The sequence below is a fragment of the Micropterus salmoides genome, unplaced genomic scaffold (assembly GCF_014851395.1).
Source record: "Micropterus salmoides isolate LMB-PRFRI ecotype aquatic unplaced genomic scaffold, ASM1485139v1 Ms_hic_scaffold_19, whole genome shotgun sequence".
Classification (NCBI taxonomy): domain Eukaryota; kingdom Metazoa; phylum Chordata; class Actinopteri; order Centrarchiformes; family Centrarchidae; genus Micropterus; species Micropterus salmoides.
Window position 1 is genome coordinate 691077 of NW_024041039.1, and position 12423 is coordinate 703499.

The window sequence follows — 12423 nt, forward strand, 5'->3', positions numbered from 1 at the left end:
AGGTTTTAAACTGGTTTATGTGATTCACAATCAGCTTTTAAGCTAGTTTACCTGACCGTGATCGTTCTTTTTGAGTCCAGAAACAAAAAACATTTCTCATATTTCATTAAGATCTAGTTTTACGGATGGAGTCAGTGGACAGGGAGGTTTCAGATGTGTGATAACATCTTTTCTTTCTTCCCCATTTTTAAATGTCTTGATAAAGCTGAGGACTGCCTGTCCTGCCCTGCCCTCCCCCCTATAAATTACTGCAAACAGCATCACCGCCTCCACTTGTACAGCTGAAGACAGCAGAAAGCTTCCTCCACCTGAGCAGGTAAATAAACCACCAACAGCAGTTTGTCCAGAGCTGAATTCCGTCCAGAACCTGGTTTCACTTTGCTGCAGGTTCATTTAGTTTTGAATCTTTCCTGTTGCAGCTTGTTGGAGACGAGCAGCTTGTTGGAAACAGCAGTGAAGGTGAGAAACTTTTCGATCATTTAGGAGTTGAACTGATTAACTGGGAGGACAACTAAACACTGATGTTCTGCTGTTCAGATGAATCTCCTGCCCTGGATGATGCTGGTGTTCCTGCTCTCAGCTGGGACCAGTTTGGCTGATGTGGACGTGGACTGGCTGACTCGTACTGTACAGGCCATCACAACGCACGTCAGGAGTCAGTGAGTAAACTCGCAGTGTGACTGTATTTTATGCCATTTACAGGACATGAAGTGTCAGTTAACCCAGGTTTAAAAGCATCATTAGCTCCCTCTAATCTGCCCACTCAGATAGTTTTATGTCTCCAGGTTTGGAAATATCTGTATATGTTAAAACTTTCTGTCAACAGAGTCCCTGTTCCTCTGGATGATCCACAGAACTCACTGAGGACAGTTTTCATCAGGACTCTTTACTGAATTCTAACTTTTTCAATAAAAACTGGTGACAGTGAGAGTTGTGGATTATCCAGAGGAACATGGATTTTATTTCTGATGGGTCTCTATGAAGCCGGACTTTAGCTGTTGATGTCGAGGAGATCAAACAGGAAGTTCACTGGAAACTGCTGTGATCGTGTTCTGGCTGCAGGGAAGATCAGATTTTGTGCAATGTGGACACGTGAAAAAAAACAAAGAATCCTGCACACTTTTGTTCACTTGTCAGGACTTTATTAACAAAGATTCGGGCTGCAGACCTCCATCAGGCACAATGTAGACAAACTCATATTAACAGCCCGGGAAATATAACCAATCAGAGGAAGACAGCAGCGCCTCCCAGCATCCATAGAAATGACTTAACTTCGAACTGGTATTAAGATTTTCACAGTTTTTTGTTCACACTCAGAAGAGCTGATTGACTTTCATTAGTTCAGATGGAGGAACTGCTGGTATTTCATCTTCCGGGTTTACATGGACGTACTGTGTTTATGGTACCGGTGCTGTTTGTTTTATGAATTTCAGCTTTCACAGTCAGAGTTTATGATCCTACACAGATGTCTATGAGACTTTCTGGAGTGAAAGAACTTTATATCAGCTTAAAACTCCTTGTCTTCTCTCAGCAGCTTTGTGCAAAGCTCTTCAGATAAATTTGTGTGTTAGTGATGTGTAGGAGAGCTGCTTGTGCAGAGGTCAGATCCTCTGTGAATACGACCCCAGAGTTTTGACCTTCCTCTCTGTATCAGATCATCTCAGTCCTATGTTACAGTTTGTGCATCTTTCTCCTTCAACAGGTACAGGATAACAGGACATTACTGTCTGGCTGCGAACATCCCACTGAGCGGAGACCAAAACACACTTGGTAAAATGCTTTGGGAAGAACGAGGTGTTAAAGACACAGTTGAAACGCAAAATAAAGTATATACAGGCAACAGTATTATCATAGCCAAACCTGAAAACAAAGGACAAAATGACCATGCAGAATTTCGAGTCCTGACAAACCTGCAAAAATTTAGTGGAAACAGAAAGAATAACTTCCTGCTCATCTACTCTTTCCTGTCCCCGTGTGGACAAAGGTGTGCAAACCCAAATAATGATAATGACAACATCCTTCAATACTTAACAAAAGAAAATCTATCACCTTGGGGTAATTATGCCTTTGTGTTTACAACAGTCTTTGATAAGCCTCGTAGTGGTGGTAGAATTCATAAAAAAACGTTGATAAATACAATGCAAGACCTTGGGAATTCTGGGCTTGGTCTCCAAAACATTTACCGCTGTTTCAAACCAGAAAATTTTGGATTTCAGTGCTACAGCTGCTCGTCAGAGCAGACAGTTTCAGAAGTTTGTGTTGATAATAACTTTAAGCCGGGACAGGGAGGAAGCAGGAACATACACGGAGACAACAGAGGCAGAGATCGACACAGCAGCAGAAGCAGAAGCAGCAGTAGGAGGAGAGACAACAATAGAGGCAGAGATAGACACAGCAGCAGAAAGAGACGCAGAGACAGGAGCAGAAGTAGAGAGCAGCAGTAGAAGCAGCAGTAGGAAGAGAGACAACAACAGAGGCAGAGATAGACACAGCAGCAGAAAGAGACGCAGAGACAGGAGCAGAAGCAGCAGTAGGAGGAGAGGGTATGTCAGCAGAGATTAGAGCAGTTCAGCACTCTGCTGGGACTCAGGTGGTTTATTACAACATGAATCCTGAGACAGGAAGATTCTCGATCCTTAACAGCGCAGCAGTTTCCTGTCGCAGCTCATTAGTTCACTGCGAAAGCTTCTGCTTTAAATAAACAAATAGATGCTTCTGTTTGTGTCTTTTCAGACATCAGCTGAAGAAACATGTAATGAACCACATCCTGTTTTCAGAGTCATGTATTTCTACAGTCAGATGTTTCTGGTCCCAGTATAAGATACGTGGCAGTGGTTCCCACTGAGATAATCCCATTAAATAACGTTTGATCATCACAGATGTAAAAGCTTTGATTTCCTGCTACACATATATTATTTAGTGAATTATCTTGTGGCATGTCACTATAATGAACGATTACATGTTTAATAATGATCATATTTTATAGTTTAGATGCCTCCTGTTCTCTGTGAATTCACAACATTTTTATTTTCCCAAAAGTCAAAGCAAAGACCTGTTATTGTGCTGCATGTTCATTTTGAATAAAGCTTGATTCAGCATCAAACCTGCCATGTCTGACTTCATCCCAGAAACTGATCAACACACAGTGATCACCTGATGAACTGAAAATGGAAGGATTTCAGTTAGTTAATTATCAAAAAATATTAATACCAAACACGAACTTTTTAGTGAAGTTGAAGAGTTTGGATTTTCTGGCAGCTGACTGGTTTAAGAGTATTATTTTGAAATGAAGATGAAATACCAGAACCAGAACCTGGGACTCTGCAGTGGTGAAAACTGGTCCGGGTGGTCACCTGACACCTTTCACCTGTCCAGCTGCAGAAGCTGCTGGCTAAAAACGTGCAGCACGTAAATTTGTTTGCAGACGATCTCCTGTTATATGTATCTGATTATCATCAACATGTTAGAACATTCTTATCTGTTAATGCAGAAAGAGTTGGTAGTTTAGTCCACAGTGAAAATAATAATAGTGCAACATAGTCGTATATTTATTAATATCTGTTACAGGTTATGTGTATTTTGGATTTTCCTCCCGGTTTGTGGGAAAAAGTAGAAATAAAAACCGCACATTACTAATCAGAGAGTGACAGCAGCTTCCTGTGTGTTTGTGTGTTTCTATGTATAATTAAACAGCAGTCAGTGTGCTGATGCTTCCTGCTCTACACTCAGCTCTCGTTGTTCCTCCTCCTGCAGTGTTTACAGTAGGAACAGCTGATTTGATCTGATCAGTTATTGATCTGAATAAAACACAAAGACAGACCAGTGGACCCAGTACAGCTGACTGGGAGACAGACAGAAGAGGACTGTGTGTCCTCAGCACAGCTGTTTCACAGTGAACGCTGCAGACACGGCGCCCTCTGGTGGACAGCCTAGGATTAACATTCACTCACCATGTGGCCAAAAGTATGTGGACGGGTCCTCAGCCCCACTTCAAACTGTGAGCTCCCTACCTGTCTTTGGGTCGTACTGTCGGACCAGGACTGCAGTATGTGTGTGTTCTCCAGGTGTGGGGGAGGAGACAGCGACAGGTCGGTCTGCAGGTCTGAGGTCAGAGTACCGACTGGATCCACGGTAACCGAGCCCTGATTGGTCTCTTCAAAACTGACTTGAGACACATCTGGAAGAAACAGAGACGTGATGATGTCAGAGTGTGATCATGAGGTTTGTCCCTGATGTATTGATTAGTGATGGTTGGGGAATAAAAGCAGCAATGAGGTGAATGAGACAGGACCCTTCAGTGTGACTGACGGCTGTCAATCAGAGCGGTGTTTGGGTTTAGTGTGACCTCGTCAGTGCCTGCAGAGCGCTCTGAGGCCACCTGTCAATCAACACCATTAACACACACACACACACACTGAGTGTTAAAGGAGTTTCCTCTTCACATCACAAAGCATCTGACAGACTCGTGCTGACGACGAGTCTCTTTGGGAACCACTGGTCTGCTCACTTATTATCAATTAACAAAAAAAAGACGTGACTTGTTTAATTTATAAAATGTCAGAAAACAGTAAAACTACATTTATGGACTAAGTGTCTGCAGCAGGGCTGCCACCAATTTTTATTCAAAGGTTTGTTCAAACGTGAGAAAAATATAATATTAAAGTGTTTCCAGTCAGAACACGGGTTTGAAGTAGTTTACCTTGTGGTCCAGCAGAGGGCGCTCTCCACATTCACTGTCAGCTGCTGACCTGATCAGTAAACTCAGCTGATCAGATAATCAGAAAAGGAAGTCACAGAGAGGCAGAGAGAGGAACTGTCAGTGCCCAATCCGTACCGCCGGCCTGATCCGCTCTGCACATGCTCAGAAGTGGTTCTGTCAGTCAAAGGAGGTCACCGCAGATCTGCCTGCTTTGGGAAGCTGTCAACGCCTTTTACACTAACATAGCTAGCTACCTAGCGCTTTCGGTCTACACAGGGCGTCTCATCCGGACGGTGAAGGGTAGCTCCCAACCAAGATCTACTAGAAGTGAGATGCTTCAACATGCAGAGTGAAAAGAGGAGCTGCAGCAGAGATCTGGTGTAAACCTGCTCTGCTCCAAATCAAATGAGGAACCTGAAAATGAGCTCAACACGACCTCTTCAGGTAAAGAAGTAAGAAGTCTGGTTTACATTTACCTTTCCATCATTTCTAACGCGTTCATCGAGGATGAAACCTGTTTGTTTCCCTCCTGCAGAAGTCAGCCGGCGTCGGAGCGATGAGAGCAGAGCGGTTAGTAAAACCCCTCCAGGAGGGACGTGGTGAAGTTTCTCCTGAGAAGAAAAGCTACAGAAACACTGACTCTGAGAAACACCACCAGCAAGGAGACAGCAGAAGAAGTCAGAGAAGGTCAAAGTTTATTAAAACCATTTATTCAGGCTTCAGGCAGCTGACCGGGTGGACAGAGGTCAAAGGTCACAGGAAGCCTCATCAAACAGACTTCAGTGGAAAGAAAGACGTGTTTGCTGTTAAAGAGGAGGATGAAGATAAATTTCTCCTCAGCTGTGAAACTCATCAACCAGTTCAGAACTGAATCAAATAAAGACGAAGATGTTGATGGACGGACGTCTGGCCTCAGTTTCCCTCTAGAAAACATCGTTGGTGGAGGAGTCTGGATCTGCTGCTGCGCTAACCTCCTCCTCCTCCTCCTCCTCCGGTCTGATGGAGGGCAGATGAACATCCATCCTGGTTCCAGCTGGAGAAACAAACACAACTCATCAGTCCCAGTTTATCAGACTGCATTTCCTGTGTTTCCTCCTTCAGACGTCTCTTCACTTCCTCACAGGTCACCTCACAGCGCTTCACATCAGATTACAATAAAAAAACGTCTCTAGAAGACATGAAATATGTGTTAGTTTGTTTTACAGGATTACAGTCTGCTGATCTGCTGAACTCTTTGTTTTTAGCTTACTCAGGTTTTATTTGTTAGTTCAGAGCTTTTATTCCTTTTTGTCTGAAGCTGAATGAACTCTTTGATCCGGATCATCTGCATCCTAACCCAACAGGATCCCGTCTGTCAGCCATCAAACCAACCAAACATTACCGGAAATGTTGCAAATCCAATGGCTCAAATCATTGGGACACTGGAAACTACAACACCAACGATCTTGACCTGTGGTGTCCCCCAGGGGCCGATTTTAGGGCCTTTATTATTTAACTTTCATGTGCTCCCACTTGAAGATCTGTTCTCATATCTACGCTGATGATACCCACATTTACGTAGCCCTCCCACCTAACCACTTCTCTTTGTCAGACCACTGACGCCAGCAGTGTCCACTACTGCAGTGGTCTTTAGTCCTCAGACCTCTGAAACCAGGCCTCTAACGTTTGACCCTCAGTGGGAGATGATGAAACCTCTTTGAAAACACAGCAGTTGGTTTCAGGTGAAAGTGTCGGTCATCCAGGCAGCAGAAGTCTTCATCTTATCTCTCTTCCACAATGAGGAAGTTCAACATTTCAACACACTGATCACAGTTTCGTCTTTTCTGCTGAGGAGCTGACACTGTGTCATTGCTCTGGTGCCTAAGAAGGTCTGTCCATCTGAAAACATAGACTTCAGACCAAGAGCTTTAACCACAATTGTGGTGAAATGTTTAGGAAAAACCTGATCTCTTTACTCAAATAGCAGAGAGACCCACTGTGAGCAGCTGGATTTCAGGTGAAAGACCTCTAAAACCAGGGCTCAGACCTCTGCAACCAGTCCCCAGACCTCTGCAACCAGGCCCAAGACCTCTGCAACCAGGCCTCTGACCTCTGCAACCAGGCCGACCTCTGCAACCAGGCCGAAGACCTCTGCAACCAGTCCCCAGACCTCTGCATCCAGTCCCCAGACCTCTAAAACCAGTCCCCAGACCTCTAAAACCAGTCCCCAGACCTCTAAAACCAGTCCCCAGACCTCTGCAACCAGGCCCAAGACCTCTGCAACCAGGCCTCAGACCTCTGCAACCAGGCCTCAGACCTCTGCAACCAGGCCCCAGATCTCTGCAACCAGTCCCCAGACCTCTAAAACCAGGCCTCAGACCTCTGCAATTAGTCCCCAGACCTCTGCAACCAGTCCCCAGACCTCTGCATCCAGTCCCCAGACCTCTAAAACCAGTCCCCAGACCTCTAAAACCAGTCCTCAGACCTCTAAAACCAGTCCTCAGACCTCTGCAACCAGGCCTAAGACTTCTAAACCCAGGCCTCAGACCTCTGCATCCAGGCCCCAGACCTCTAAAACCAGTCCTCAGACATCTGCAACCAGTCCCCAGACCTCTGAAACCAGGTCTCTGACCTCTAAAACCAGGTCTCTGACCTCTAAAACCAGGCCTCAGACCTCTAAAACCAGGCCTCAGACCTCTGAAACCAAGCCTCAGACCTCTGCAACCAAGCCTCAGACCTCTGCAACCAGTCCCCAGACCTCTAAAACCAGTCCTCAGACCTCTGCATCCAGTCCCCAGACCTCTGCAAGCAGTCCCCAGACCTCTGCATCCAGTCCCCAGACCTCTGCATCCAGTCCCCAGACCTCTAAAACCAGTCCCCAGACCTCTAAAACCAGGCCTAAGACCTCTAAAACCAGGCCCCAGACCTCTGCAACCAGGCCCAAGACCTCTAAAACCAGGCCTAAGACCTCTGCAACCAGGCCTAAGACCTCTGAAACCAGGCCTAAGACCTCTAAAACCAGGCCTAAGACCTCTGCAACCAGGCCTAAGACCTCTAAAACCAGGCCCCAGACCTCTGCAACCAGGCCCAAGGCCTCTGCAACCAGGCCCAAGACCTCTAAAACCAGGCCTAAGACCTCTGCAACCAGGCCTAAGACCTCTGAAACCAGGCCTCTGACCTCTGAAACCAGTCCCCAGACCTCTAATACCAGTCCCCAGATCTCTGAAACCAGGCCTCTGACGTTTGACCCTTGCTGACAGATGATGAAACCTCTTTGTAAACACAGCAGTTGGTTTCAGGTGAAAGTGTCGGTCATCCAGGCAGCAGAAGTCGTCATCTTATCTCTGTTCAACACTGAGGAAGTTCAACATTTCAACACACAGATCACAGATTGTCGTCTTCACCTTTTTCTAAACAGCTGAAAGTTCAGACTTTAAGGAATTAACAGACATCTGATCATTTCTTGAATCAGTCCTGATGAATTCTTTTTAAAATCAGTTGTAATTTCAGTCAGAAAGGGTGAACATCAGGGGTTTGTATCAGAGATTCATTGCAGGGCTCATTAAGCTGCTATTAAAGGATTTTCTGATGACCTCTGGAGGTTTACAAGCTGGTAACGAGCTGTATTAGTGAGTAAAGGCTCCCACTGATTTCCTGCATCTGGACTCTATGTGACAGTTAAAGATGATTTGTCTTTCTTTACTGACCACGAGCCACACAGAGAATCTAGATCTGAAACAGGTTTTAAACTGGTTTATGTGATTCACAATCAGCTTTTAAGCTAGTTTACCTGACCGTGATCGTTCTTTTTGAGTCCAGAAACAAAAAACATTTCTCATATTTCATTAAGATCTAGTTTTACGGATGGAGTCAGTGGACAGGGAGGTTTCAGATGTGTGATAACATCTTTTCTTTCTTCCCCATTTTTAAATGTCTTGATTAAGCTGAGGACTGCCTGTCCTGCCCCGCCCTCCCCCCTATAAATTACTGCAAACAGCATCACCGCCTCCACTTGTACAGCTGAAGACAGCAGAAAGCTTCCTCCACCTGAGCAGGTAAATAAACCGCCAACAGCAGTTTGTCCTGAGCTGAATTCAGTCCAGAACCTGGTTTCACTTTGCTGCAGGTTCATTTACTTTTGAATCTTTCCTGTTGCAGCTTGTTGGAGACGAGCAGCTTGTTGGAAACAGCAGTGAAGGTGAGAAACTTTTCGATCATTTAGGAGTTGAACTGATTAACTGGGAGGTCAACTAAACACTGATGTTCTGCTGTTCAGATGAATCTCCTGCCCTGGATGATGCTGGTGTTCCTGCTCTCAGCTGGGACCAGTTTGGCTGATGTGGACGTGAACTGGCTGACTCGTACAGGCCATCAGGACAGAGTGAGTGGACTCATAGTCTGACTGCATTTCATGTCATGTACAGGACAAGAAGGGTTCATTATCCAGCTAAGCCAAATAACAAAAACATCATCATGTCCCGCGTCTCTTGTCCGTCCACTCAGATGGTATCCAGGTTCGGAAATTTCTGCTTCCATCACGACACAAAAAAGGTCCAGTCAAAGGAGACAGTCCCCGTCCCTCTGGATAACCCACAGAACTCACTGGAGACAGATCTTTTTACTGAAGTCTGACCTTTTCATTAAAAGACAGTGAGAGTTGTGGATTATCCAGAGGAACTCCTGACTGCATGAAGCTTGAGGTGATTTTTGTCTGTGAGAACCAACAGGAAAGACCTTGTTGTTCACTTGTACCTCCTTTACTACTGGTTTCAGTCGGCAGACCTCCATCAGCTGGAATGCAGACAAACTGATATGAACAGCCCGAGAAATATAACCAATCAGAGGAAGCCAGCAGCGCCTCCCAGCATCCACACTAGTAACTTAACTTCCAACTGATATTTTGTGATGCAGTGATGTTTGTGCTGTATTACTGTGGTTTTCACAACATGTTCACTGATTTAAACCCCTCTCTCTCTCTCTCTCTCTATATATATATATACAGTGGGTACGGAAAGTATTCAGACCCCTTTAAATTTTTCACTCTTTGTTTCATTGCAGCCATTTTCCAAAAATCAAAAAAGTTCATTTTATTTCTCAGTAATGTACACTCAGCACCCCATCTTGACAGAAAAAAACAGAAATGTAGAAATTTTTGCAAATTTATTAAAAAAGAAAAACTGAAATATCACATGGTCATAAGTATTCAGACCCTTTGCTCAGTATTTAGTAGAAGCACCCTTTTGATCTAATACAGCCATGAGTCGTTTTGGGAAAGATGCAACAAGTTTTTCACATCTGGATTTGGGTATCCTCTGCCATTCCTCCTTGCAGATCCTCTCCACTTCTGTCAGGTTGGATGGTAAACGTTGGTGGACAGCCATTTTCAGGTCTCTCCAGAGATGCTCAATTGGGTTTAAGTCAGGGCTCTGGCTGGGCCATTCAAGAACAGCCACGGAGTTGTTGTGAAGCCACTCCTTCGTTATTTTAGCGGTGTGCTTAGGGTCATTGTCTTGTTGGAAGGTAAACCTTCGGCCCAGTCTGAGGTCCAGAGCGCTCTGGAAAAGGTTTTCGTCCAGGATATCCCTGTACTTGGCCGCATTCATCTTTCCCTCGATTGCAACCAGTCGTCCTGTCCCTGCAGCTGAAAAACACCCCCACAGCATGATGCTGCCACCACCATGCTTCACTGTTGAGACTGTATTGGACAGGTGATGAGCAGTGCCTGGTTTTCTCCACACATACCGCTTAGAATTAAGGCCAAAAAGTTCTATCTTGGTCTCATCAGACCAGAGGATCTTATTTATCACCATCTTGGAGTCCTTCAGGTGTTTTTTAGCAAACTCCATGCGGGCTTTCATGTGTCTTGCACTGAGGAGAGGCTTCCGTCGGGCCACTCTGCCATAAAGCCCCGACTGGTGGATTGCTGCAGTGATGGTTGACTTACTACAACTTTCTCCCATCTCCCGACTGCATCTCTGGAGCTCAGCCACAGTGACCTTTGGGTTCTTCTTTACCTCTCTCACCAAGGCTCTTCTCCCCCGATAGCTCAGTTTGGCCGGACGGCCAGCTCTAGGAAGGGTTCTGGTCGTCCCAAACGTCTTCCATTTGAGGATTATGGAGGCCACTGTGCTCTTAGGAACCTTAAGTGCAGCAGAAATTTTTTTGTAACCTTGGCCAGATCTGTGCCTTGCCACAATTCTGTCTCTGAGCTCTTCAGGCAGTTCCTTTGACCTCATGATTCTCATTTGCTCTGACATGCACTGTGAGCTGTAAGGTCTTATATAGACAGGTGTGTGGCTTTCCTAATCAAGTCCAATCAGTATAATCAAACACAGCTGGACTCAAATGAAGGTGTAGAACCATCTCAAGGATGATCAGAAGAAATAGACAGCACCTGAGTTAAATATGAGTGTCACGGCAAAGGGTCTGAATACTTATGACCATGTGATATTTCAGTTTTTCTTTTTTAATAAATTTGCAAAAATTTCTACATTTCTGTTTTTTTCTGTCAAGATGGGGTGCTGAGTGTACATTACTGAGAAATAAAATGAACTTTTTTGATTTTTGGAAAATGGCTGCAATGAAACAAAGATTGAAAAATTTAAAGGGGTCTGAATACTTTCCGTACCCACTGTATATATATATATGATTAGCAAAACATCAGAACATCTATTGTAGGATATTATCCATCCTATGTACCTACTTAGTTTAGATTCAGATAAGCTGTAAATTATTCTTAATAATTTCACCTGAAAAACAAACACCGTTTTGTTGGTCAGCCCTCTGTGATCTTTCTTTTCCCGGGTTTACATGGACTGGTAAAAGTCTGAAACGTTAAAACATCAGAGTTTATTATCCGATTCTGCTGTGGAAAAACTTCAAGATTGTTACTGTGCACATGGACAAAAGTAGGTTTCAACTGAGCTGCTTATAAAAAGTCTGAAGTGTGAGTAAGACAAGGCAACTAAACACTTGGTTAAACTTGGGGAAAGATGTTGGTCATGCATGAAAAAGCTGATATTAATCCGTAGTCTGAAATGGAATACGTTTAAACGCCTCTAACCACCAACATGATCCTGCCACAGACGAATCCATAATAAATCCAAAAGCAAAACAACTGATTCAAGCCGACTTCATTACTGTAATGACCTTTTCACTGGCCTCCCGAAAAAACTCCACTGAGACTCACTGGTTTACATTTACTCATTTAGCTGACTTACAGTTGCTATGTGTGTCAGAGGTCGACCACCTCTGGAGCAACGAGGGTCAAGTGTCTTAAGTGTTGCAGAGGAAGTCCAACCAAGAGGAGAAAGCACTTCAGCCGAGTTTCAGACTCTGAATAACCTTCCTCTCTGAATCAAATCATCTCAGTTCTGTGTTACAGTTTGTGCATCTGTCTCCTTCAACAGGTACAGGATAAACGTACAGTTCTGTCTGGCCGCGAACATCCCACTGAGCGGAGACCAAAACGCGATTGGTAACGCCCTACAGTTTGACCGCTACAGTGGAAATGTTGAAGACATGATTAATGGGGGTGATGTGGTGTACAAAGGCCACAGTGTGATCGTAGCCAAAGCAGCAGGTGTTCAACACGCAGAACCTCTAGTTCTGCGAGAGTTGAGCACATTGAGGAGAAACAGTGAGGGAAACTTCCTGCTCATCTACTCTTACCTCTCCCCATGTGGAGACAAGTGTGCAAACCCAGACGATCGAAAGCACAACATCCTTAAATACTTTAGAAACAA

General features: G+C 44.7%; 2 protein-coding genes across 13 annotated transcripts in view; one reads left to right on the plus strand and one right to left on the minus strand.

Annotated features, from left to right (window-relative positions):
- The window catches only part of kiaa0586 (KIAA0586 ortholog), a 90017-nt gene that overhangs the window by 37372 nt on the left and 40222 nt on the right, over positions 1–12423 (minus strand). Inside the window, exons 28-29 of one of the 10 annotated variants that reach the window (XR_005445559.1) lie at positions 3951–5732; positions 3035–3391 (exon numbers count right to left, since the gene is read on the minus strand). The exons of 7 other annotated variants lie outside the window; for them this stretch is intronic. The gene's annotated coding sequence lies outside the window, so the exon portion shown is untranslated. Of the gene's footprint in view, positions 1–3034; positions 5733–12423 lie in introns of those variants that run through there. 2 more of the 10 variants (XR_005445560.1, XR_005445561.1) reach the window with 2 other exon arrangements.
- LOC119909890 (uncharacterized protein DDB_G0271670-like) overlaps positions 323–12423 on the plus strand; it is a 13157-nt gene continuing 1056 nt past the window's right edge. Inside the window, exons 1-4 of one of the 3 annotated variants that reach the window (XM_038728151.1) lie at positions 323–459; positions 538–633; positions 9046–9059; positions 12088–12423. The exon at positions 12088–12423 is cut by the window's right edge and continues 1056 nt beyond it. In XM_038728151.1, the coding sequence (XP_038584079.1) occupies positions 538–633; positions 9046–9059; positions 12088–12423 (446 nt within the window). In that variant the 5' untranslated portion in view covers positions 323–459. Of the gene's footprint in view, positions 460–537; positions 660–1702; positions 3104–8458; positions 8734–8836; positions 8877–8954; positions 9060–12087 lie in introns of those variants that run through there. The other 2 variants (XR_005445563.1, XR_005445562.1) reach the window with 2 other exon arrangements.